The 26,735-nt window shown below is 48.7% G+C and overlaps 1 protein-coding gene across 1 annotated transcript in view; it reads right to left on the bottom strand.

Moving 5' to 3' along the window:
• The window catches only part of LOC139055539 (uncharacterized), a 75,440-nt gene that overhangs the window by 33,108 nt on the left and 15,597 nt on the right, over positions 1 to 26,735 (bottom strand). The window contains exons 6-8 of the mRNA XM_070533042.1: positions 22,955 to 23,266; positions 18,057 to 18,297; positions 8,833 to 9,004 (exon numbers count right to left, since the gene is read on the bottom strand). Of these exons, the coding sequence (XP_070389143.1) occupies positions 8,833 to 9,004; positions 18,057 to 18,297; positions 22,955 to 23,048 (507 nt within the window). The 5' untranslated portion in view covers positions 23,049 to 23,266. The remainder of the gene's footprint in view (positions 1 to 8,832; positions 9,005 to 18,056; positions 18,298 to 22,954; positions 23,267 to 26,735) is intronic.

Genomic DNA, 26,735 nt, shown 5'->3' with positions numbered 1-26,735 from the left:
TGTAGTGATCACTTTCTAAGCTTTCGAGTGTGTTGAGCCATTCTGATGGCATAGTTTGTGTGATGAAGGCAAGGTCGGGAGTGGTTTCGCGCGTTACGCTGTATCCTTCCTTCGTCTGTGTAATCGGGTCTTTGATGAGTGCAAGGTGACACTGTTCAATTAGCGTTTCTAGCTGGGAACCCGTCCAGTCCTGCCTCTGGTACCGCCACAGCGTGTTCTGGGCGTTGAAATTGCCTATGTTTACCAGGGAGCTCTCTTTGGCGAGGTGGAGGGTGCCCGTAAAGACCTTGCTTATGTTTGCCCGCCTTTGGCTCGGGGGAGGGGTGGGGGATGGGGGGCAGTAAATGTTTAGGAGGAAGGCGCTCTGTTTGCGCTTGCTTTTGTAGACGAGTTTGACCGTTACATGCACTACGTCCACATCGTCCATGGGATTGTGCTGTATGATTGTGATGTTTCCGTCTACTATCGTGGGTACCTTCCACTTGTCGTCTTGACTTGTGTGGTATTTTTCGTAGCCATGTAGTGTTGGTCGGGTACCGCGCTCTTGCAGGGCTGTGACCCAGGTGGCTTTGAGGAATCAGCAACCAATTGTGTCAGCAGCACTTTTTTTTTCTTCGGTTCTAAGTTTTCTTTGACTTGCCTGTACGGTCTAGAGAAACGACGGGGAATGCGGGCGATGGAAATTCAAGACGATGAGCAAAACATGAACAAGGTGAATGCAGGAGCCAACGTTTCGACATGTGGACTTGTCTTCTTCAAGGCTGTATGGTCTAGGCATTTTGGATGTTGTCGTCGGTGGTATTAAGATCTGGTGTATTTGCCTCGGTCCTGCTACAGATGTGACCTTGTACTGGTTCTGTCGCAGTATCTTTTGTAGCTTTATGGAGTGAAGCTGGTCCTTAGGATTGCTGTCTACACTGGCTTCCATATGTTTCATTGCGGCCTCTGTGCGTTGTATTGCAGTCTGCATGTGTTATGTGTTGCATCTGGGTGCGTGTAGCGTCCATGATGACTTGCATCTGGGTGCAGATGGCATCGACATGGGTTTATAGTTCAATGATGGCTTGGTGTCGTGCCATCTCTTGGGGTATTTGTGTGAGCTGTATCACTTCTTTGAGTTGTCTGCTTTCTGGTGTGAGTGTTTGCGTCTGTGCGCGTATGCTCACGAGTTCCTGTTCAAATTTCATAGATGGTGGTGTCTGTGGTCCTTTATAAAATAGGGAGGCTACTTCTGACCAGCTTATTTCGTGTTCTTTGGTGGTACTCCTCTTGAATGAAGCTGCCTTGGCCTATCGTTGGCACTGTTGGGGGCCCTTGTCTTTGACTGCCCCGGTGGCTGGTTCGCCTGCTGATCTTGCTTGGGCGTCGACCGAGATCGCCCTCTGGGCGACCGAAAGTGAGGGCGGGGGCGAAAGCAGGAGCAGGATCTGGAGCTCGGGTAGGAACCGGACCGGGATTGGTAGATGTTCTTAAGACTCCGAGTAGTCGAAGTCGGAGTCTTCCCGCTTGGAAATGAGCCACCGCGGGTGAAGGTCAGCCGTCTTGGTCAACTGAGTGAACGGGCGCGGTTGTCATTGGGTTTGGGTGTGGTAGTGGAGGCAGGATTCCATCTTGGGGTATGCGCTTGAGCTTATTCTTGCACTCTATTGTGACCGTGAAATGGGCACTTCCGCACAAGGTGCACTTCGGAACAAAAGTGTGTCCGGCGTCTGGGTTAAGGTGGTAGCATACATTGCACGCACGAGCTGTCAGAATATGGCAGACGTCTGGCTGGCGTCCGGTGGTTCTACAGATGGAGCAGAACTGCCTTGTCGGCTGGTAGTCTCGGCGAAGCATCTCCCCTCCGTAGAATTACATAGATCTAGGCACCTGGGGTTCCTCGAAGTGGAGCAGGGCTCTCAGGGATTATCCGAGCATACGGGCAGACGATGCAGACTCCATGTGTGCGGACCCGAAAGTTCGCCATAAGCTTTTCTTCACCGGTGCCTGCGTCGGTGCCCTCTACGGCACCTTTAAGCAGACCCTCCGGTGTTCTTAGGTAAACCTTCACAAGGTGTGATCGTTCATGGAAGGTGAGGCTCGTAATTTTCATGAGGGTGGCTGCCCTTACCTGGTGAGGGGTGCTCACGATGATGATGTTCGAGTTGTGTCGCAGGCGAACGATAAAGTCGTCCCCCTTCCAGGTCGGTACCCCTCCGGTGGCTTAGACAATCGCCTTGGCCACTTGATGTGCCCGTAGTTTTCTAACGATGATGCCTGGAGTCGGGCGCATGATGATTCTCATGTCAGTGTGCGGGGGCGGAGGCGCGCGTCGGCGAGGCCTGCTCCTTGCAACCACGTCTTCAGAAGTAGGCATTCGGGCTCCTCGCTCCTTGTAGGTAGCTCGCGACCTGTCTTTCGCGGTGTCGGCTGGCGCCTGAGTTAGAGCTTGCCCTAACGGCGAGCTTTTCGATGTCAGGGCTTGCCCGACTGGGTCTTGTTCACCACTCGATTGTTGTTTTTGCAGGCGGCGTTTTTGATGACGGGAAACAACCGAATTGCCACTGGGGTTCTTGTTTGTGGAGCTGCACTGAGAGAACGGGAGACGGCCCGGGAAAGGCCTCGTCAGGCAGGGGTCTCGGGTGACTCTCAGATAGAATGTCCATAGTTTCGGTGTAGGTGTGTTGATGGGCAATAGTGCCTGGGTTTCGCGCGATCGTAGCGTTCCGGGATGGGTCTCACTGCAGACGCGGTGGCTTCTTGCGGGTCTCCGAGCTCCCGCGCGCCAGCGTTTGGCGTTAGGACTGACACTACCGGTGGCATGGCCAAACGAATTGGGCTCTCGTTGGTATTAAAAACTGTGGCTCCCCAAATTTCGGGTCCGCTGAGTCCCCTTGATGTTTACGAAGGTATTCTACTGATCCTAGTGGTGCCAGGACTGCTTGGGCGCTTGGAAAATTCGAAATGAAAGAGCCGACGTACAGCACATCTGCACACCTCCAGTGCTTACAGCGCCACCCGACGAAAGGATCTTTACATTATGCCGGCCATGGTTTACGACATTGCCCAACATAGAGCTGACAATGTTAATGAATTATAGAATGAATGGTTCATTTCTTTATATATTTTGGAGGTTGAAGCAACCATGTCGTAAACCATGGCCGGTATGATGAAATGATCTTCACGTTGTCCAGCCATGGTGTATGAAATGGCTGCTTCAACCTCCAAACTGTATGCCAGAAATGAACCATTCAGTAATTCATTCGTTCACTGGCATTTTCAGCTCTATGTTGGGCTATCTTAGGAGTAGACATATTCACTTGTTACAACAGATTGAATATTCCTGCAGGGAGTGAAAATGTTAAAACAAGCAAAGCCTTTTGTGCGAATGACGCCATCTGCACGTTGTTACAGACCTAGTGCAAGAGCTTGTAGTAATGTAATGTAAGTAATGTAATGCACGCTTGAAAACAGCACTTTCGGTTGTCTGCCAAGCGCTTCTTTTTCTGTGCATAAAAGAAAGCGGCGGTGGTGCGCAAGCATCAGACTGCGGTGGACTTGTATGGTTGCCAGGCTTTGTTTAGAACGAAGAAAAAGGAAAATATACGCAAACGGTAACACGTCACAAATAACTGAAAGTGGTGTGTCTGTGCGTGCTGTACAGGCCTTGTATTGACAGTGTGATCTAAATTTTTGCCTACCCAGGTAATAATTAGTGATGCCTAATCTGCTGTTAGGAATACAAAGAAATATATGTGGCTTCTTGTGTGAAGCTGCTAAGATAATGTTGGAATATTGAGCATAGAAGGCATCGCTTTTCTTTAGCGCTGTCGATGTCCATTTAACATTCCCAAAGTCTGTAGCACGAGACGTGCCTTTATGCATCAGTTTTTACTTTTCTTTTTGTTTGCATAACTGCAGGGATCGAGCAAAAAGGATCCTGGGAGGAGCTGCGGCTCATTAGCCTTTCGAGCAGAGTACCTTGCTTTCAAGAAAGCTATAGCCACCAAAAGTCCCATATGTGAAAGCTAATGCTCTCATTACGAGCAAACTTGCTTTGATTGTCATGTTATGAAATGCACCGAAGGAACTGCACCGCGTACTTACACGTCGCTTATATACACATTGTACATTAACAACAACAACAAAGCTGCACGTTGTTGCTTTTACAGAAAACAGCCCTATAATACCAGCAGATTAAAAAATTTTCCAGTGCGTCCGCAGCAGTTTCAATATCCATTGGCGGCCAACGTGCGCGTGTTGGCGTCTCTCTGCTCACAGTGCAGCTTACTACTATCACTCCACGAATGAAGTAACTCGGCGATGTTTTTCTCGTTTATAAGTGCTATAACATACTACAGAAACCATCGACCATGTAAGCGAGTAGCAGGACACTTCAAGAAAGCTATTGGCTTTATTAAACGAATTGTGCTCTTGCTGCAGTATGTCTACTGCAGTGAGGGTATTCGGGAAACGTTTGACGTTTCGTTGCGTAATTCCGCAGAGAACGTAGTAGTCAAGCAGCACAGCTGTAGCGGTAGCATAGGTAGCTGTACATACAACCTTATTAGTCGTGTGTTGTCTGTAGCAGCGCGAGCGCTGGCGCCTAAAGCGACTGCCATCTTCCTCTCTCATGCAAGAACATGTGTATCATAACTGCTGGCGTTCAGAGACGAATACACAAACCGCGATTTGGTTGCGAGAGAGCAATAGCCCATTGCGTCGGCGCCTTTGTGGCGGTGCTAAAGTTAGAACCATCAATCGTCCATCACCTATATAGAAAACGGCCGGTTTGCCAAAGAAAGGTGTTCGCTAAGCGTAAAGACAACTTTGTTTCAACGCACATAAATAAACTGGGACTCGCACTTATACCCGTTGGACACGGGCACCATTGACCTCGCTGAAAGTTAAGGAGCTCGACACATCCTAATACAGCTCGACTTAAGGAATTTTCGTTCGTTCCACATGGTCACTAACGAGTACTTAGCAAAAGCTGCCGGAGCATAGTGGACGCTTTTTGGGGTAACTTAGAAGCACAAAAGCTTCACCTCTAATTATCGCTAGAACTATGTTGCCGGAAAAGTGTGCATTATGAAACTTTTGCGCTACATATTCACTAATGGTCTAATAGTTAAAGTGGGCTCAATAAAAAATGGTAGGCGACCCTAATATTTGAATTAGGTGTCTCTTAGGGGCACTCGCGCCTCGGCTTTGGTGTTCTGTAGGTTAAGCGAGCGAACTTCTTTCCTCTGACAAGATATGCGGGCGAGAAGCGATGTAGGGCGAAGAGGAAGCGCAGTGCGCGCCTACGGACAAGGCGTAGGCGCCTAGCGAGCGGTACACGAAGCTCACCTCAGGCGCCCTCTCGGTGTTGTCGTCAGTGCAGACAACGAGCGCGCGCGCACAGCTGTTGCCAACAAGCGAGCGAATGAGCGAGAGGAGGAGATTCTTGATGATGGGAAGGAAAGGTTGGGGTAAAGTGAAGCGCAGTAACTGTCTCTCAGCAGAGGACGCCTCAACCGCGCTGCACAGGGGGTAGGGAATGAAAGTAGAGGGAGAGAAAGTGCACCAGAAACAGCAGCACGCCGCGGAAATGTCATGGAGCTTAAGGCGGTCGGCGAGACTGACAGCCTCGTCGAATGTCAGGAGCGCACGTAGTAGTGTCCTGAGTCGTGAAGGGCAGCCTGAGGGGTGCAGGAGTTCAGTCACGGTGTCGCACGGCAGGCCGTGCTCACGGTAAACACGGGCAAGAGACGCGCGCGCGAGCGAAAAGTAGGGGCACTCACATAGCAGATGCTGGAGTGAGCAGGTCAGCACCGGGATAGTAGATGCGAGAGAGGACGTAGTGTTGTCACATCTTCTCTGCTAGGCAGATGTTCAGATTAAGCCAGGTAATTTCTTTTTTCATTACTTATCCGGTTAAATACCATGCCACCTTCTTTTGTTTGACCTCATTAGTGACGTCATTACTTCCGCTTTCTAGTTCCCGGTTTCCAGGAATTTCGACTAAACCGTGGTCACGTGGCGAGTCTCTAAAGTCTACAATTCTGTGCTTTGGTGTGCGGTAATCTGGACTTCTAAATAATTATAATTATTCCGGACACTTCAGTCTCTCATAACTAAGCTTATGGTCTGATATCCCATCTATAATGAAACCCATGACTTTTGCGCTGTAATATATTTTTTTCATCTTTATTTATTGTGAATTTTGTCCCCGGTCTCTCAGGAGGTGAAACGCAAGTGCTGCGGAAGAAACAAGAGTGTCACAAGATGTTCGTGCCACTAAAAATAGCGATGACTACAGCGACGCTGGAAGCCTTGTGCTTACAGCCGCTTTTGTGCACGGTGTGGCACAGCTGCTAATTTTTGGCGGTTGTAGGTGTAATCGTGCACACCGATCACGACATTGCGCGCCGGACTATTTCACAACACTCCCTAGCTCGGCTAGGACCTTGCACAGCTTCTAGGGTGACCGGCCATTTCGCGCGCAGTTTGCAAGCACGGCCATGACACGGCACAGGCGCAGTGTACCTCACAGTAAACAAGGTGGCGCCTGTGTGTACAGTAAAGGGACTCTGGGTCGAAAATATAGGGCTGCGGAAAACTTGCTATTGATCAAGCAGTGTTATGACTGTTCTATTATGGAAACAAGATTGTTCCATTTCCGAGCAAATGTAAGTTTAATGCTGACAAAAAAATTTAAATTGCATCCGGAGCACTGTGGTAACATGAGTACTCACTTCATCCATCAAGGGATATCGCCTAACACCTTCACCAAAACCTGCAATGGGCTCTCTTAGGGGAAGTTCGACCGTGTGCCTCTGTCTCGTAACAAAGGCGAAGGAGGTAAAAGGAGTTTACGAGTGCCCTCGTTACACGAGTGTTAGTCCCGAGTAAAGTGAAACGGGGCGTAGCTTGGTTGGTGAACCAACACGTCTGCTGTGATGTCCAGCAGCGTGGCATGGCCGCAGCTGGTTGCATGGCCGTTTTATGCGAAGCATATTACTAGAGCTCAACCCAGCTCCTCAGGCGCGGCGACGTCGCCTTCAATACCAGGTGACACCATGACGTCACGACAGAGGAGAAACGGGGCTCCAACTCGCGCCGTCGCTCGCGGCGTCGCCTTCAAGGCTGACCACATGACACCGTGACGTCACGACATAGGAGAAACAGGGCTCCAACTCGCGCCCTCGCTCGCGGCGTCGCCTTCAAGGCTGACCACGTGACACCGTGACGTCACGAAAGAGGAGAAACGGGGCTCCAACTCGCGCCCTCGCTCGCGGCGTCGCGGCGGTATATAAGCAGCTGCGATTGCCTCTGCTAGACACTCACGTGGTGAGATGCCTCCTGGAGACAGAGCTGCTCGTTGGAATGAGCAGCGAAGGTTGCGGCGTGATACAGAGACTGTTTCTAGGTGGCTTTGCTACGGCGCAGCGGCTACGCGCCCCGCATCGGACGCGGTGAGCGTCGAGCAACGCAGCGTTCGGCGCGACAACGAAATGTGCGCCTGAGCAAGCGCCGTACGCCTGAGCCGACGCCGACGACACCGGCATTTCTGCGACACGAACTCCTTAATGCTGTCGCGTTAAAATAAAGGCTAGTATGCTTCGCATCCTGGGCTTAACTTTAGCTAAGCCACAGCCATTTTTTCAACCCACAGCGAACACGTTCCCGTGATTCCTGTTACGATACGCTTCTGTGACGTCAGCCGATATTTGGAGGAGGATGCTTCAAGTAAGAATACATTTTGTCAGATATAGTACTCTGTGGAATTAACGTTAGGCAACGCTTTCTTGAAACGTTTACATCCAATGAAATACAAAGACAGAAACCATGCGTACAAAGCCATTTGATGTGTAAGTGCGGCGCCCCTGGAGGAAATGTTCGTATTATCCTCTCATCGCATAAGTTTTGTGTCATTCGTCTCCGCGGTGACATGTACGCAAGTGCTCATCTTCTGCACCACATTTTGCAGCATATAGATTGCGTCCATGCGCTCGCAACACGGTAAGATGCGGGGACTAACCACGTGACACACATGACCGCGGGGAACACTGTTAGCTGTATTGGCCCTGCTTTGATTACTTCATCTCCGCGATCAGCTCTATTTCGTTTACACAATCTCCGCCACCTGCGTTCAGCAGAGTGCAACAGCGTTCGCACAGAAAGCTTTGGTTTAATGACTTACATAGGAGGCAATAAATAGCCAAGAATTGGCCGCAGTTATCGGCACCGCGTCTGGAGAGGCGAGCTGAGCCGCAGCTTCAAAGACAAATCCGTGCTGCGTCTTTGTCGCGGCTCTCGTTGCTGTTTGAATCAGGCCACGTGACTCGTGCCAAGTGGAGGCGAGAAGCATAGGCACTGCGGTAACCCATGAACATGCCAAGAAAGCTATTTCCTTCAGTGCGCTTGTGCGCACTCTTTCTGTCGCACCTTCCCTCTCCCCTTATCTTTTCTTTATATTTCCGAGCGTGAATAAACCCGGCGTTCTTCGGCTGGAACGACTGTCTAGTTCACTACGGGAGGGGCGTTGCCTCCACCCGTCAACCATCGCAACAAGCACTTAATTTTCTTTGTTTGAGGCTGATGCGTCTGATGCTGCATGGTTTCTGACCGCTGCAGAGCTCATGTTCACGTTCGCCACTAAATTTACGCGTTTTCCATGTCAAGCTACCCCTGTTTGACACATGTGACGCGATTCGTGTCTTCCTGTCAAATTATACTCCGTTTATTTCCGAGATTAAATGCTTGAACTTATACGCAGTACGCTTATTTCGCATTCATGTGCGCAGTGTTCTTTATAGTTATATACTTTTCGCCATCTAGCGATAAAATCTAGTGAGATGGACTCACCTGGAGGAGGTCGAAAGCTTCTTTTAGGATTTTGATCCTGTCGGCTACCTCATTATCTTTGATGCCAATGTCGAATACGGCGTAGTGGTATATGTTCTTTGAAGTCCAGTATTCCCCGAGAGTGCTTTGGCCTGCTGGGCTGTTCACATCCATTAATGCTGCTGTGCGGTTCCTGAAGTGCAAAAGGTCCACCATCCTCTTAGGCTCCAGATTGTGCGCGGTCGTATGTAAACAGAGGCGTCATCAAAATTCAAGCAAATACAGGTACTACTTTGGACGACAGTTTTTACTGTGCCGCATACGTAGAGCATTGCAACAAATTTCATCTCGTAGAGCCCCCGGTGAGATACGACAAAGCCGTGTGGTAGAGCGGCCGTCATTTGCGCAGCCATAGAATGCGAACGGATTCACCCAGCAAGACCCGCAATTAACGTACGCCTTTCAGAAGCGCTTGGATTTAAAGTGGACGGAAGCATAAGCCCGTCAGCAGTCGAGAGAAGAAAGAAACGTTTAGAATTTTGGTGGACAAAAAATAGGGAAGAGATCGATACATCCGGATCCGTTGCGTGCAGGCAGCGGTGCAAGATAGGTAGAGAAGTTTTGAGGGCGAGAAAAAAAAACTATTCAGGAGGTGTATACAAATATCCTAGAATGGAAAGTATGTATAGTGCACCTGCTTACATGAAACGGGTTAGGTGACTATTTATCGCTGCGCCATTTGAAAGGGGATGCCAAGAAATCATCATTGGCGTATCCCCATTCTCACCACTGGTATTAAGTGGTGAGAATACCCATACCGAAGGCACATGGCCTGCCATGGCTGATATTCTCCGAACATATGGTCCTGCAGAAGTCCTCCCGGGACCAAAATCGAAATGTCAAAATGTATCCCACCTTGGCTAAGCAGGCCACTATAAAGAGGGGATCTCTCTGATCCAACTATGATTTTCTTACTCACAAACAAGTCAATTGATGAAAGAGTGGGTTGATGCAACAGTGCCACGTGAACAATTTAAGCTATTTCAGTCGCACTATGCACAATTTTTAAAGCAAGCGACCAGCGCGAAGTTTGAGCACCCGTAGAGACTTTCACTGTTGTCACTAGCTTCGACACATTTAGAATTGTGGTAATGTACATTGTTTTAGCAAATTTCTTTCTACACAAAGAATAGTTTGGCAATTTAGGTACACTTTTTCTCTATTATCTCACTTTTCTGTAGATTATGCATGTTAGCTATGGGGGCCATGAGCCGACTCAGGCATTTTTGTAGCCTTTTGTCGGGGTTCTAGACTTGTGCGCATACAGTGTCAAACAAAATTTTGCTTCGCTTTTCACTGAAATATTTTGAGTGACAGCCTACATGCATAATAGGTTTCGACGCTGTACTTAGCGCCCATTCCCTCAAAGACGCTCAAAGGTATTCATTGTTAGGAAAGTGGCGATCAAGATCACCTCTGAGCACTACATTTTCAGTGAAAATATCACAAGAGGCAATATGCCTGTATTCAGGCAACCGCTGGTATTGTCACACAGCTATTACAACTAAAACAGTTTACCACCGACAGATTGGCAAAGGAACGTCTGCCTTTTCGCGATGGCTGGTCCTCGGAGAGCGCGCGCACACCCACGAACTTCATCGTTCTCGCCTTAAGGGTCCCGTGTCATCACGTGCAAACTTGTTTTGCGTCATTGCTCCCCTCTCAAAAGCGACCGGCCCGGTCACTTCAAGGGCAGCGGGCGCGCACTATGGGCAGGAGTGTCAACAAGAGAAGAAAAAAAAACATACAGGAATGTACACAATGCTGAAGCGGTTTGTGAGGATTGCTTATCCCACGCGTGCGTAGTACGGTTTCATCCGTACTACGTGGACAGCTTCAGCACGGGGACGGCGTCGGGTCAAACCAGGATCAGAGCTTTGAGGCACCACCTCGTAGTTCCCATCACTGAGGCGACGTACAACTTCACAGACGCCGAAATAGCGACGTAAGAATTTCTCTGAGAGCCCACGGTGTCGGATAGGTGTCCACACCCACACGTGGTCGCCTGGTCCGACTGGACATTTCGTCGGGTCCGATTGTAACGGTAGGCGTCGGTATTCTGCTGGGTGTGGATGCGATTCCGAGCAAGCTGGCGAGCTTCCTCGGCTTTCTCGACGAAATCTACAGTGGTGTCATTCCTTGTGGCTCCGTGGTCTACCGGGAGCATGACGTCTAAGGGGGTTGTAACGCGACGTCCGTAAGCAAGTTCGAATGGTATAAATTCGGTGGTCTCCTGCATGGCGGTATTGTAAGCAAACATGACATATGGCAAAATTTCATTCCATGTTTTGTGTTCCACATCAATGTACATGGAGAGCATGTCGGCTAATGTTCTGTTTAGGCACTCTTTTAAGCCGTTAGTTTGGGGATGATAGGCTGTGGTCTTTCAGTGGTCGGTGTGCGTCAGTGTGACGACTTGTTGCAATAACTCCGCTGTAAACGCTGCACCGTGGTCAGTAATGAGTACAGCGGGTGCACCGTGGCGAAGCACGATGTTGTGGACGAAGAAGCTGGCGACTCCAGCAGCAGTTCCCCGTGGCACAGCTTTCGTCTCCACATAGCGAGTTAAATAGTTAGTTACCCCGATTATCCACTTATTTTGCAAGGATGACGGAAGGAACGGCCCAAGAAGGTCCATTTCCACTTGCTGGAACGGCGCCGAAGGCGGATCCAAAGGCTGAAGGAGGCCGGCAGGCTTTACTGGTGGAACTTTACGCCTCTGACAGTCACGGCACGTTCGCACATAGCGCTGAACTGATGAAAATCGGTGTGGCCAATAGTAAATTTGCCATATGCGCGCTAATGCCCTCGCGAAAACTAAGTGGCCGCACAGGGATCGTCGTGGCACGCCTGTAAAACTTCTCGCGCAGTACCGTCGGCACGACGAGAAGGAATGTTTCCTGGCTGTTCTCGAAATTTTTCGTGTACAGGACATCATTTCGCAGGCAGTACGACCTCAATCCTCGTGAAAGTGGGCGTGGGACAACAACGCCAGCTCCCTCGAGATATCGGATGACTGGAAGCAGCTCAGAGTCTGCCCGTTGATAGTCAGCCATGCGCACCACGTCGGCGACACCAAGAAACGGCAAATCTAGCTCCAAGTCGGAGGATGTCAAGGGAATAGGAGAACGTGACAAGCAGTCAGCGTCGCTATGCTTATGGCCGGATTTGTAGGAGAGAGTTATGTCGTATTCCTGGAGGCGGAGGCTCCAACGAGCGACGCGACCTGACGGGTCTCGTAGTTTGGCAAGCTAGCAGAGCTAGTGGTGATCACTGATCGCTCGAAATGGCCGGCCGTATAAGTAGAGTCGGAACTTGCTGATGGCCCACACGACTGCTAAGCATTGTTTTACGGTCGTTGAATAATTAGCTTCTGCTTTTGTCAGACTACAACTCGCTTACGCAATTACATGTTCTGCTCCATCTTACCATGGAACCAGAATGGCCCCGAGTCCTACGTTGCTGGCGTCGGTGTGTATTTCAGTTGCCGCGGTGTCATCAAAATGCGCCAGCACTGGAGCGGATTGAAGGCTTTTACGCAATTCGGTGAAGTCCTGCTCTTGCTCTTCCGTCCACGCAAAGGGCACATCGTGTCGCGTCAGTCTCGTGAGTGGTTCAGTAATCCTTGAGAAGCCTTCAACGAAACGGCGGTAGTAAGCGCAGAGGCCCAGGAACCACTCAACAGCCTTCTCTTTAGGACGAGGAAACTCGGCAACAGCAGCGAGTTTTTCTGGGTCTGGTCGTACTCCTTGGGAGCTGACCATGTGGCCTAGAAACTTGAGTTCCTGGAAGCCAAAGTAACATTTTTCAGGCTTGGTGGTGAGGTTTGCCTTGCGTATTGTGGTGGGGACACTTCGTAGACGGGAGAGATGTTCATCGAACGTGCTGGAAAACACAACAACGTCGTCTAGGTACACTAGACACGTCTGCCACTTTAGTCCAACGAGTACAGTGTCCATCATTCGTTGAAACGTAGCAGGAGCGGAACAGAGACCGAAAGGCAGCACTTTAAATTCGTACAGCCCATCGGCAGTCACGAAGGCTGTTTTTTCACGGTCATGCTCGTCCACTTCGATTTGCCAGTAGCCTGACTTTAGGTCTAACGAAGTAAAGAACTGAGCATGACGCAGATGGTCCAAAGCGTCATCGATCCGTGGCAGGGGATAAACGTCGAGTTTGGTGACTCGGTTAAGCGTTAAGCCGTCTGTAGTCAACGCAGAATAGGAGTGTGTTGTCTTTCGTTTTTACTAGTACGAAGGCGATGCCCACGGACTTGTCGATGGCTGGATGACGTCATCATTTAGCATTTCTTGAACTTGACGCTTAATCGCCTCCCGCTCCATAGGTGACACGCGATACGGATGCTGACGAACAGGCCGCGCCGACTCCTCTGTAACGATCCGGCGTTGCGTAACGGAAGTGCGCTGGACTTTGACTTCCGTGGAAAAACAGGCGGAGAATTATGTCAGTAGGCCCAGCAGCTGATCCTTCTGTACATCTGCTAAGTCAGCATTATTGCGGACGCGGGTATTCAGGCTCGCGTAAGTTTTTGCATCCGGTGTAGTCACTTGTAATGTGCCGATGTATGAGGAGTCAGCAATGTCGTTCAGGAATGCCACAGCTGTACCTAGAGGGACGTGCTGATACTCATGTCTGAAGTTTGTCAACAAAACTTGCGAGCACTTATGCTGTATTCGAACAAGGCCCCGGGCGATGCAGATGTGTCTTTCGAGCAGCAGCGGGATATTTGCCTCTGCAATACCCTCATAGCCGTCGAATGCGTCGCAGGTGACGAGGGTCAATACGCTGCTCCTTTGCGGCACCGTGATGTTCTCGCCAACAATCCTCAAGGCGTTGACATACGTGTCGTCAGTGCTGCTCCCTGCTAAGGCCTGCGCTGCCGAAAACGTTACCTGCGACTTCTGTAAGTTAGTCACAGCTCCATTAGCCTGCAGAAAGTCGATTCCCAGAATTAGGTCCCTCGAACAGCTTGGGACGATAACAAAATCTTCGAGGTATGTAAACACACGAATACTCACTTGCACTGTGCATCTTCCTACCGGGGTTAGCAGATGGCCTCCTGCAGTGCGAATCTGCGACCCAGTCCACTCGGTAGAAACTTTCTTCAGCTCGCAGGCAAGGTCCAGGCTCATAACTGAGGTGTCCGCTCCAGTGTCGATTAACGCCGTTATTTCTTCGTCGTCTATGGTGACGGGAATGTTCGACGTTACTACCTCTCGTAAGGTGTTTGACTCCATCTGTACGTCTGCGTCGTTCTGTTTTCGTCGTTGTCGTCGTAGTGGAGGATCTTGCGTACGGTCGTCGTCAGCGGCCTCACCTCCGGATGTCGCTTAACTGTTTTCCCGACCCGCCGGGCTAGGCGAGTGGCGTCTCAGAGCGCCGCGAGTGAATGCTTGGCTCGGTGATGGTGACCTGTAACGAGCAGGAGACGTCTAACGGGGCTCCTACCATCGCTGATCAACATTGCGACGATTCGCGACGAAACTGTCTATTTCCAATGGCCGCTCACCAGGTCGTGGACGAGGTGCATTCGGCGAGAATCCACGGAGCCCCACATGACGATAAGGACACATTCTGTAGATGTGTCCGGCTTCGCCACAATGAAAACAAAGGGGCTTGTAGTCTATGGTGTGCCAGACGTTGCTCTTCCTAGTCCTTGCTTCGGCGATGTGCGGTGGGCTGCGAGGCGGCCTGAAGCTTACGTCCATTTTATGAGTGTCGTGTACCATGCTGCACGCACTTGAGGGTGGCGGACGGCGTAGTACTTCAGCGTAACTCATTTCGGCGTGCGGTCCCTGCTGTGGTGCCTCGTACTGTCCAGGAATATGGACGGCCTGTCGGACCTCGGCGCGCACCATTTCCGCAATGGATAGTTGTACCACAGGGGAAGTGGTCGTCTGAATCTTCTGCAGTTGCTCCATGACGACAACCCTGATGAGTTCTCGCAAGGCGCCAACGTCGCTACCGAGGGTACCGGCAGAGAGCTCCCTTGAAATCATGGCGTCGCGGTTGTTTTGCCTGACCCGTTGTTGAAGGGCCTTTTCTATAGTAGTGGCTTCGTCAAGGAACTCTACAGGTGTCGTCAGCGGATTTCGAATGAGGCCAGCGAAAATTTCCTCTTTGACGCCGCGCATGAGATGGCACACCTTCTTTGTTTCAGTCATAGAAGGGTCCGCACGTCTGAAAAGCCGATTCATGTCTTCTACGTACGCCGTCACTCGCTCATTCGGGCCTTGCATATAGCCTCCAACGCTAACAGCGCCCTCTCTTTCCTGTCCGCCCTGGCGAAGGCATTGAGGAGCTGTGTACGAAATTCTTCCCATGGCGTCAGTGTCGCCTTGCGGTTCTCAAACCATGTTTTCGCGGAATCCTCAAGAGCGAAGTACACGTAGCGTAGCTTACGCTCGTGGTTCCTGTCGTTGAGGTTGGCAACCCGGTCAAAATTGTCAAGCCAGTCGTCGGCGTCCTCTGAAGCACTTCCGTGGAACAGATTCTGCGTCCGGATGTGATTGACAACGTGCGATGCTGCAGAGTGGCAGGAGGTGGTTGGTTCGACATTCTAGTTGCTTCGGGTAGCGGACCCTGCTGTAGCTGGAGTCGCTGGAGACGTCGGCTGACACGTACGTGCACAGGGGTAAGCTCGGCTGAACTGCTAAACTGCTGCACTGAACTGAACTGCTGGGTATGCTCCGGAGATGTTAACATCGACCGTGCCCCGCATTTCCACCAGAAATGTTACCCAGCTATTACAACTAAAACAGTTTACCTCCGACAGATTGGCAAAGGAACATCTGCCTTGTTGCAATGGCTGGTCCTCGGAGAGCACACGCGCAACCACGAACTTCGTCGTTCTTGCCTTAAGGGTCCCGTGTCATCATGTGCAAACTTATTTTTCGTCAATATTACTGCGTTAGTATTTCGAATGTCAAAGCGGAAAAAACGTTTGTGCGATGTTTGGGAAACTGCCGACGTGGTAGAAGTAGAGAGGGGATGGGAGAGCTCAGAAGAGCGTGTGTGTGTGTGTGCGTGTACTTACGTACGTTCCTACATACATACATACATACATACATACATACATACATACATACATACATACATACATACATACATACATACATACATACATACATACATACATACATACATACATACATACATACATACATACATACATACATACATACATACATACATACATACATACATACATACATACATACATACATACATACATACATACATACATACATACATACATACATACATACATACATACATACATACATACATACATACATAATCGGGATCAGATATTGCCAAGAAACAATGAAGCCAACGAAAGCATCGGGCAAATTAGCTGTGGTGGAAATTAAAATGTAGAAAATAATGAACAAAAATGAAATTAAAGTTGCGTGATAACTTGCCGCCGGTGAGTGCCGAACCCAAAACCTTCGCACTACGCGTGCGTTGCACTACCCATTGTGACACGACGACGAATATCAATGCGTACACTAACTTGGGTATTTAGAGCAGCCCTGAGAGTGTTAACCAGAGCCACTCAAAGGCATGGTGGGCGAGTGTGGAAAATCCTTTTTAGCCTGTTAGTGGATGGATTGACACTCGTCGCGAAGCAAAATTTCTATTTTAACGCACGTATAATGCGGATGCTGTGGTTTGGGCTCCCAGGTTCGGCACGTTATCCTTTCGTCCACTTTCATCTCACATCATTATATCGTCATGTTCTACATTTAAGTTTCAACTACAGCGAACTTCCTCGGTGCATTTCTTGGCTTCAGGGACTGCTGGTTTTATCTGGCCTTGGTTAACAAAAATCGAGCCCCTCGGTGTCCCTTCATCACTCGTACTCTCGTGTATACATACAGTAAAAGCTCGTTAATTCCAACCGCAAGGGGAAGTCGCTTCAGTTCGAATTAACGAAAGTTCGAACTAAAGAAAGTGAAGGAGAGCAACAGTACACTGCGACTTGGAAGCAGTAGGGCATGTCAGAAATTTGGCGTGTCAGAAAGTGATGGCGTGTGCCGCGGGCACACGCCATCTTCAAGTCGAAGCTCTGGGTCCGACTGTGCCACACCACCGATGTCCACCGAAACGAACGTAAGCCGAGGCTTAACACTATCACAATGATTCTCGAAGGCCGATACCTCCTAAGCTGAAAACAGAGGATACTGTAAGTTTCACTTGGCTTGTCGTAGAGGCAAAACATGTATCAATAGCGCTTCTGAACAACACTTTCCAATGTGCTAAATTTGCTTGAAACGTGGGTCTCGGGGCTCAAAAAGCTGCGACGTAACGTTCACGCATTTCTCCTGCATTTAGCGCAAAATCACCCACGCATAGTTTTTCCTAGGACCAGTGCTTCCACCGCTACTCTGGACGGACCTAGAAAACACTAGCACTTGTCTTCTGGTGCGCTGCAACGAATCTATGGTTTTCTTAAATACACCACAAAAATGTTGCGAAATATTCGCAGCTTTCTTTTAAGTCAGAACTGTGGGAACCCAACTGACCTCATCTGAATAGTCCCCTAATAACGTTTTAATGACTGCATATATACATACACCAAAAAATATTGATTTTATGTCTAACTGGCCAGTACACGGAAAGAATAAGCGTATTCAAGGAAAAAAATGTGGCTAATTTTTCATCAATAAGGGAGAAACGACTGGCACAAAATTGTAAGCGGGCTTCGCCCCATTCGTTTGAAATTTTTACAGACAGACCTCGCGGCATATGACCGAAATGACTGCATTTGATTTCTACAAATTTGCATATTCTGGCGCCACTACAGGTGGGAGATCTTGCATCCGTCTTTCTGTTACTGTGCTCTCAAAAGAAAGCGAATAGCGGGACAAACTTCTTCATCCTCGTCCACTGTACTTGCTCCAAACCAACAAATGAAACGTGCTGGCTCTCATTCAGCGTTCGCCGAGTACATTTAGAAACTCCGTGCTTAATACCCGAACCTCGGCGGGAAAAGCTTTGTTTCGGTATGTTGCCTGTGGGTCACAGTCGTCAATAAAATATTAATGGCACCTGCAATTATGTCAGTGATTACAACATCCCAGACAAGAACTAGACCAGCATCTGAGTCTCCGCTGTTAGTAGGTTAAAAGGTAAAGCGGAAATAGGCAGAGATAACTTACGCATGGGGAACGCTGATGGCGTAGGACGTCTTAGTCGATGTAAACGCTTTGTTGAGCAATTTTCGCGTGAGCGTGTCACTGTCGTCCGTAAAGGTGTCCTTACCGCGAACGTAGTACGGAATGAAGGCATAGTCACAGGCGTCGGCGTTGATCTTGTCGTAGTTTTGCAAGTGAACGCCGAAAGTGCAAAACAATGGAGCTTCGCCCATGGGACGTTTCCCGGGGGGTGGTGTAGGTCTTGCTGTAATAGAAGGAAAGAACAGCGTTGAACCAGGGATAACGCGGTGCTCAAGGCAGTACAACGTTAGACGTGAAAACGCAAGCTCGAGATAGGAACAGTTCTTTCGCGCAGACTTTGAGTCGCCGAATTGAATGATGACAATACCAGATAAGACATGACTATTGGTTGTGCTATAGTGCTTTCCAGAAAGAGCGGCTGTCATGTATCACTTTGTAGGCGCTCCAAAGGGAAGCCCTTGGGGAGACTGCGACAGGTTCTCGAAGTTACCTGATTGCCACGAACGCTTCTTGAATGAAGATTAAAAGGCAGGCATAAAAGCGGCCACACGCTAGGTGGCTGTCATACCATACCAACCCCGCGAATACATGCAAAATTACCGTATGAATGACCGCGCGAGGCACTTTGCGTGTATTCGTGGGCTTCTTTCACGCTCGGAAAAACACTCTAATGTAGCATGTATTTAGCAATAGAAAGTTGTATGGGTAGCGTTTCATGTTGCTCTGCAGTTTTCTCATTTGACACTTTTCGTCTATTTATGATAATTGAGAAGTTGGTAAATTATTAAGGCTAGTCATCTAATTAGGCGGAATGCGAAAAATAATCTGAGTATGTCCATGCGGCGGCACACAACATTAGCCTGGTTCTGTACAGCTATGTGACATGTACATATTTAAAAATCTTAGTGCATGAGAGTTGAGACACTGTTTATCTTACGGAACACCCAAGTGCCACATCGAGAACTTAATGGCCACACACCTTGTATGGGTTAGCCGTGATGACATCACCCGTGTGATCATCGTTGGAGACTTCAGTGTGGACATTTCAAAAGCAATCAAGAGATGGTTCCCTCAGTTTTTGCTAGGAGAGTTTGGTTTCAAGTGCCACACCAAGCCAAGTTACTCAAATGCTTAATAATGGTCGTGTATAGCCTGAACTTTGGGCAAGATTCTAAGATTCTAACTAAGGCAAATCACTGTATGTCACCGCAATCACAAAGCTATCGTTACTACAATTACGAAATAATGAGAATAAAGGCATGTACCCTTGCCTAACCCGTGTGATATACTGCAGCTTAGCTGGTCATTCACCTTCACAGAGTGAAACGCCTACTCAATTTTATTTTTAAATAATTTAGAGTCCTATGAAGCGTCTTTATTTTTAATTTTAAAACGCAGTTGCGCTGTTTGACAACATGATGAGAGGAACTTACGTACGCTAATGAGGAAATCACGCTGTTACAATTCGCTTCTTAAAGAAGCTGTTATATTGTCTGCGAACGCTTTCACGGTATCGGTGCCCCACATGATAGATAAGCACGGCCTTGTAACTACCTCGCGTGAATGTCACCTGACAGGAGCTTGGTTAAGAAATACAGTTGTACCTTGCATGAACTCATCGTATTGAATGTAAAGGTTCAACTGTTCTTGGAAAGAAAATGTTGCTTAAGACTGCTAGTTATCATTGTTGTGCTGCTATCAAAAAGAAAAATGCGATTTCACAATGAAGGATTTTTCTGTCCTCCATACAGGCACAGCAATTAATATTTTGTCGGACGAGCAGGTGTAGATGATGACCAATAAGTCTACATCTGGGTAGAAGAAACTGAAAATAGCAATACCACAGCGCTGCTAGCGGTACGTACTTAGCTCTGCTCAGTACGTACTGAATCATCATACAGTATGATTAAATTTCTCATACGTGTCTTCAGTATGGTAACTTGATGTATGAAACAACAAATTGTGGCGGAAACCATCGACGCTGATTGTGAAATAAATTGAGCGAATATTTTATGCGAACCACAGGAATTATTAAATAATAGAAGAAATTAATGAAAAAATTCATTACGAACCGAATGGCTCACGGTTTATCAGTGGATGAGGTGGCTTAGGAAATGGGGAAAGAGAATGGGCACTGTAGGGTACGGCCGCCACAATCACCTCATATCTGAAAAAGAACCCGTCTCTTGGCCGTGCCACAGGAGTTCTAGTGCCGTTTCCTTGGCATTCTTGTTTGTGGAATCGACCAATGAAGCATGGCAGCAGATCGTGAAGCCCTGGAGTCGCTGGCTTGCGCTGCTCCGCGAAGGATGGACAATCCTATAGAACGGCTGATGGAGGCTGTGCTCTGACGTTTTTTGCCCCTGAATACATCGAAAAGACGATCTCGTGGTTCCGTGGCGGAGGCTCAACGCGCCTCTGTATGGCGGTGGTGTGTTTTCCGATGCACGTTCTCCAATTGATGGTGACGATGTTTGGATTGTGTGTGTGTGAACCGCAATCTTGTCATGTGAAGGATGGCTTGGCAAGGACGCTGCATTTTCGGTAGCAATGAGGGGCCTACAGGTTTCGCGTTATGTTTGCTGTTTTTTGTGTTGTTTTGGGAGCGGACTCGCATTTATTCTAGGAGTTTATAGATGTGGAGCGTTTAGTTTGTCGCCAGCCACCCCACTTCACGGGCCCTTTCGTTGCCTCCGCTCAAATGGGCGTGGCCGGTGGTCCACGTGATGGTGGTCGTCGACTAATGTACGTCTTGCACAGCTGCCTGCGAAGGCTTTTTACAGCTTGAGTGTTGGATAGCGCAGCGGGGGTGCACCGAAGCGAGCGGACTGCTTCTTTTTCATCGGTGCGAGCACGCATATTGCAGTTTCATTATTGTACGTGCCACACTGGACACCCTGGTGACACTTCCAAAATGCATTGCTCGCCTAAGTATATGTGTTAGGCGATTGCTTCTCAAACTGCCGCCGACATACCTTGCTTGACGGCATGACAGGGCGACGACGGTCCAATGATGGTGATGGAGATGATGATGGCTCAAGACGACAGCAGCAATACCAGTATGGTATGACGACAACGAAATGGCGACCGCGTGACGAAGATGGCAGCTGACTAATTTATATGCTTGTTTAATTTACTCAATATAAAACAATGATATCACAATGTTCTTTCAGGTTTTGCAATTTACCGAGAAACAACTTATTTTAGTATGCTCTCTCTCGGCAAGCACACATTCTTTCAAATGATGTCTTGGGCTGTAGACAATTTTTCGCTTTAGGAGGCGATGAGCGCGATGGACCAGTATAATAAATGTACCTGGTTCTGCCATAGTTCTATCGGTCGGTACGTGGGTACTAGAAGCCGACGTACTTTCTTTCGGTTCAAATTTATTTATTTATTAGTTTATTTTGCTAACGGAAATAAAAATCCTGGCCAAATAGAGGCTAAAAGCTTCGCTGTAAGAAACAAAAAATAAAAAAAGAGATTACGAATGCAGGCGCTCATCCAGCCAGAAATATCTTGTATATAGGGTGAATAGGAATTGAAATCCAGTCCACTTCTTTCCGTGTGTACGTGTCTCCATGTCTCGCTGACTTACTGTTCGTTCACATACAGTACCGGCTGGCGGAGAAAGCATTGTGTTGTATTTTGGATGGAATAAAAGTGGGCTTGCGCTCAGTTAAAATTGGAAGATTTTAGAGCGTTGCATATTTCTTGGAATACACGACATTGCTCAGAAATATAATTGAGCGTTTTGTGTGGAGCGCGAAAGCTGCTTCAGGGACATGCATTTTTTAAGAATCAACGGACACAGAAGGTAAGTTCAAAAGTGAGTTTGTGGCAAACAAATATATAAATTTTGAAATGTTTAAGCGTCACTGAAAACTGTTTTTTGCTGTTCTTCTGTTTTTGTAGGATTGCTGGCGGATATGTTTATGTTAATTGTCAGATTATATTCAACTGGGCCCATTCAATGTGTATGTTAAATGGATTATTTTTCTCAACATGGATAAGAGGCATCGATTTCTTTATGGCCGTATGAATTGTGATAGAACGTCCGCAGTGAAGTTCGATGACGCAGCCTCTGGGCTTAGTATGTAAATATGAAATGTTTCTGTGGGATAAATGTATGACTTGCCTTGTCACTCTTGAGAAAACCAACTTGGCAATATTGTAAAAAAAGAATAACGAGCTCTTAACGGGATATTTCCAATAAAATAAGGTCTCTAATGACGTGACGGCTTTTTCTCAAACTGCTAGCTGGAGCAGATAATGTTAATTGCAGTTTCTTCCCATGTCAAGAGTCATGCGACAGCCCCCTCCTCCCTGCCCCGCCTCCCATTCACGATAAATAAACCATTAAATGAAGACGGTGGTCGCACCATGTAGTCGGAAGTTCCTGGTGGAAAGTATTAGTTCTTTGCAAAAGATGGCTGAAAAATCATTCTAGCCAAGCATCGGATAATCTGTGGTGGATACTGCGCTGTCTCATCACCCGAGACAACAATCGTACTTTACCACAGCAAGAAAGTGCGAATTTCTTGAAGCCTGCAGGCAAGAAATGGATTGCCGGAATTTTTATTCGACAACAAAGTGAGCACACATTTGTGAACTGATGTACATCTGAAAGAGGTTTCTTATCAATTTTTTATCTTGGAACCACGAACGAAAACTAATGCCACGGGTATTCCGCGGCCGCCTATCCTGGTGATGCGCCTCATTTGTCTCTAACAATATGGCCGCCGTGGTTTGGTTCGCTCTCGTTGACGGCTGCAGGCACTGGAACTCGAGAAGTTTTATGTAACCTGCTTGGTTTATAAGTAGAAAGGTAAACGCTTTTGTGCGCCATAAGATATGATAAGGGAGGGCACTGAACGTACGTGCGGACGTTGCAGGCGGTGCTGGACTGCTCACTGGAGGCGCAGTCGGTGGCGGAGCACTTGATGGCGGGACTGGGTGGGAAGCTGGAGGCATAGTCGGTGGTGGTGTACTTGGTGGCGGGACTGGTTTGGGTGTTGGAGGCGCAGCCGGTGGCGGAGTACGTGATGGTGGAATTGGTGTTGGTGGTGGGGGCGGCCTCGGGATTCGTGGAGGAATTGCAGGTGATTCTGTGTCTGTGGTCGTCTCCTCTGTATCAGTGGTTGGCTGTGCATCGGTTGCCGCTGTACCGTGCACTGTTGGCTCAGCCGCCGCTGGACATGAATAAGAGAAGAAAGGAGGAAATTACACAGAAGTAAAAATACCATTACTTAAAGGGAAGCTGAAGAGTCTGTCGAATTCAATAAGACGCTCATATACGGATGCGGGAACCTTATAAACCATGTAGGTAAAATTTGGGTTTTTTTTTCAATTAGGAGCGACGTAATCGTCGGTTGACATTGCGCTGTAGCTCCGCCCCCCGTCGAATGCCGCGCGCTGCTGCTGACGCTGACGATGTGAGCGGAGACCGGAAACCGCGGTGTTGTGACGTCAACTCTAGTGTTTCGTTCCTTCGCAGCGTCCGCGACCATGCCTGACCGCACTTGTTTCTGCGTGCGTGCCATCGTAATCTGCCTCGATCGACCCTGCATTCATTTGTTGGTGTGTCTGCGTGTGTGTAGAGTAGTAGTCAACGTGCGTGGTAGTCAACGTGAGTAGTAATCAACGTGAGTGGTAGTCAACGTGAGTGGTAGTCAACGTGGTAGTCAACAGATGAAGGTCACTACACGTACTACATGAACCGGGAAGCTTTTCACGCGTTTAAACCGTCTTTGTCGATTGCCGACAGCTTTGGACAGCGCACAAATGCCGACGATCGCATCCCCGCTTACGTTCCACGAGGAGGCATGCAGGAACGCAACAATACAGTTGTTTGACCGGAAACGAGTTCACTAGATCGGCGAAAGATCGGCGAGATCACTAGATTGCTTTGCAAAAAATTACCGACGATTACGTTACTTCCTAATGCGAAATTTGAGCGCAGCAAATAAGCTGTTTCACCTTTTCGATAGATTGAGGCAAAGAAATCGAGCAACACATGTATGCGCTATCACAGAATTCTTTTTTTTATTTTTCACACGTATTCCTTTAACAAAGACTCCACTAACAGTTCTTGACAGTCATGAAGGAAGCTTTGTGGTCGGAGAAATAGACTGATATATGTTCGACTTGGTACACCAATGCTTGATTCTCAAAGACGAGATCTATACAAGTGCCTCGCGAGGTTGTCACAGCCGTGGGACGCGTTACGAGCGAGAGGAACGGGATGTTCTCCCGCATAAGTGTTAGGAAATTGCTGTTTGTCTTTATGTCAACATTAAAGTCCCCCACTACTAACATCGGTGTGGATCGATGGACGGTTAATGCGAGTTGCAGGAAGTGCACGACGTCTTTCGTGAGTGCGGTAGCGGACTCACGAAAGCGGTATCAGTCGGTCGCTGCTAGCGCTAGGGGGATGAAAGGGGGGCGGAGCTGGTTACGAGGCCGACGACAACGCCGACGACGACGCGAAACCCAGGAACGGACGCCAAAGAGCCATTTGTGTAGCCAGCCCTCCTCCACAGTCTCTCCTCCTCCCTTCCATCATCCTCCCTCGCCCGGAGAGCCGACAGCGCGCATGCGCGGCGGCGGAGCAGATTCGTCGGCGAGCTGGTTACGAGGCCGACGACGACGCGAAACCCAGGAACGGACGCCAAAGAGCTGCGCTCTAAAAACATACTCACCAAAGAGCATTTCCAACACAAGGAGATCCCAAGACTTTGCTTTCGATCGCGTCGAAAGCACTGCTCGCACCAGCATCGTTTGCTTCTTCGAGAGGCCGGCTCTTCGCAATCGGCTCGTATATGTAGGGAGTAACGCCGAACTCCTCAGAAAAACGCATTCTCTAAATTTTCCAGTACCGTCTCAGAAAAACAGCACCAAACTACCTGGCACCGCGCTTCATGTGTAGCGGCAGTGGTCGGTTACTAGAGTTGACGTCACGAGGCGGCCGACCAATCACAGGCGGAAACGAGATGCGCGAGCTTGGCATGCCCGCTGCTGCACTTTTCGTCGAAATAAAATATATTTGCGCTTTCTTTCGCTCAATTTCGATACGGTATTCGAATTCGGAGGGTTGAAAACCATCATGTACAGATGTTCACTCATTTTTTTCTGGAAAGCCTTTCAGCTTCCCTTTAATGCCCCAAAAGAGCAAGAAGGTCGAGTCAAAGCAAATGGGTATTGCAACACAGAAAGGGACTCAAGAGAAATATGAGGCCTACCCGCAGGAAAACTCTTAGCAGCAAGGCTGGAAGCAGGGTTTGTTGGTATCAATAAACACATGAAATTCCAACACCTAGGCGATGCGATTATTTCACGGCGGACACCAATATTTAGAGGATAACCTTCTACTCACTCTAAATAAACCTACGGATACGAATGGCCTGAAGAAACGGCCGCCTCGTTCACATTTTGTTAGCTGTGATACTAGAATGTTAATGTTACTATCATGGTGATATTTTGCACTATTCAATGTGTTTCATTAGAATTTTTTTTCCTTGTATGTAGAATACCAGAGTGCTTACATGTGAATTGCGTTAGGTGAAGAGTAGTAGATATTTGAATGGTACAGTGGCCGACCATTGTGATTTTCGGCGGTTGTTGAAAACCAGGAAGCGGAGCTGAAGTAGAGAACGTCTTCTTTATTTGACGCTTGCAAAAACAACTAAAAAAATGCAGGCGCGCGCTCGGCTCCACGCTCGTTTCTCACTTCGTCTTCTCTTCTTTTTCGGAGCATAATATTCAACAGCTCCCGGCCGAACAATTTGCGTATGCTTGTTCCTTTTCAAGACGGAGCTTGTCCAGCAGATTCTAGGTGGTACCGCATCTGTGCCGGCCTCCGCAACGTGTGGCCACTAGAAGTGCGCACTTTGCATGAGCGAAATTTGCCATCGGCAAAGCCGTCGGCACCATGAGCACTTTGCTATACTCGTGGTGGAACCATTGCTGGCATGTGTCTTCCTGATGGGCGTAGGTGCCGCAGTGGAAGCCGTCGCAGCCACCATTGCTGACGTGCGGATGGTGCATGCGTCGGGTGTTATGTGACTGGCCTGCCCTGGCCCCGGCCCAGACAGCATTCCTAGCCTTCCAGGGGCTAAAGGTGGTGGCTGCTGGGGTGAAGGTAATTCCTTTTCAAGGCCTGGCGAGCTGTTGCGGGTGGCCATGGCTTGAGACTGTCGTGGAAGTGCCATTCGCTCCACCTGGACAACGGGGGCCAGCGTGTGGTTGCTGCGTTTTAGTCTTTTCACCCCACTGATGTGCCTCCCTGACAGTGCGGACCCAGATGAAGCCTTTGCTGTTGACGACGGGCGCCCGGTAGGCCCGCTCGAGTGTCGCAGGGCGGAAGACGATAACGTTGAAGACGACGATGAGGACGACAATGACAGGGAGCTGTGCCCCGAGGACTTCCCTCCACCCGCCGGTTGGAGCACGCACGTGTCAGCAGTGTCGTCACCCCTACCAAAGGTGTCGGTGCTCCCATGCCGCTGCTCCAAGTGATTTCGCAGAGCGTGTGGTTTTGTGACTTGGTTACATATTTCACACACAACTAAATAGAAATCATCCCACGCTAGACAAAATCCGAAAAGTCCCATATCCTCTTTTCTTAATTTCATGGCATCGCTTTCTCTTTTCTCTGTCTCT

The sequence above is a fragment of the Dermacentor albipictus genome, chromosome 2, assembly GCF_038994185.2.
Source record: "Dermacentor albipictus isolate Rhodes 1998 colony chromosome 2, USDA_Dalb.pri_finalv2, whole genome shotgun sequence".
Taxonomy (NCBI): Eukaryota; Metazoa; Arthropoda; class Arachnida; order Ixodida; family Ixodidae; genus Dermacentor; species Dermacentor albipictus.
This window is presented reverse-complemented; position numbering and strand designations above follow the sequence as displayed.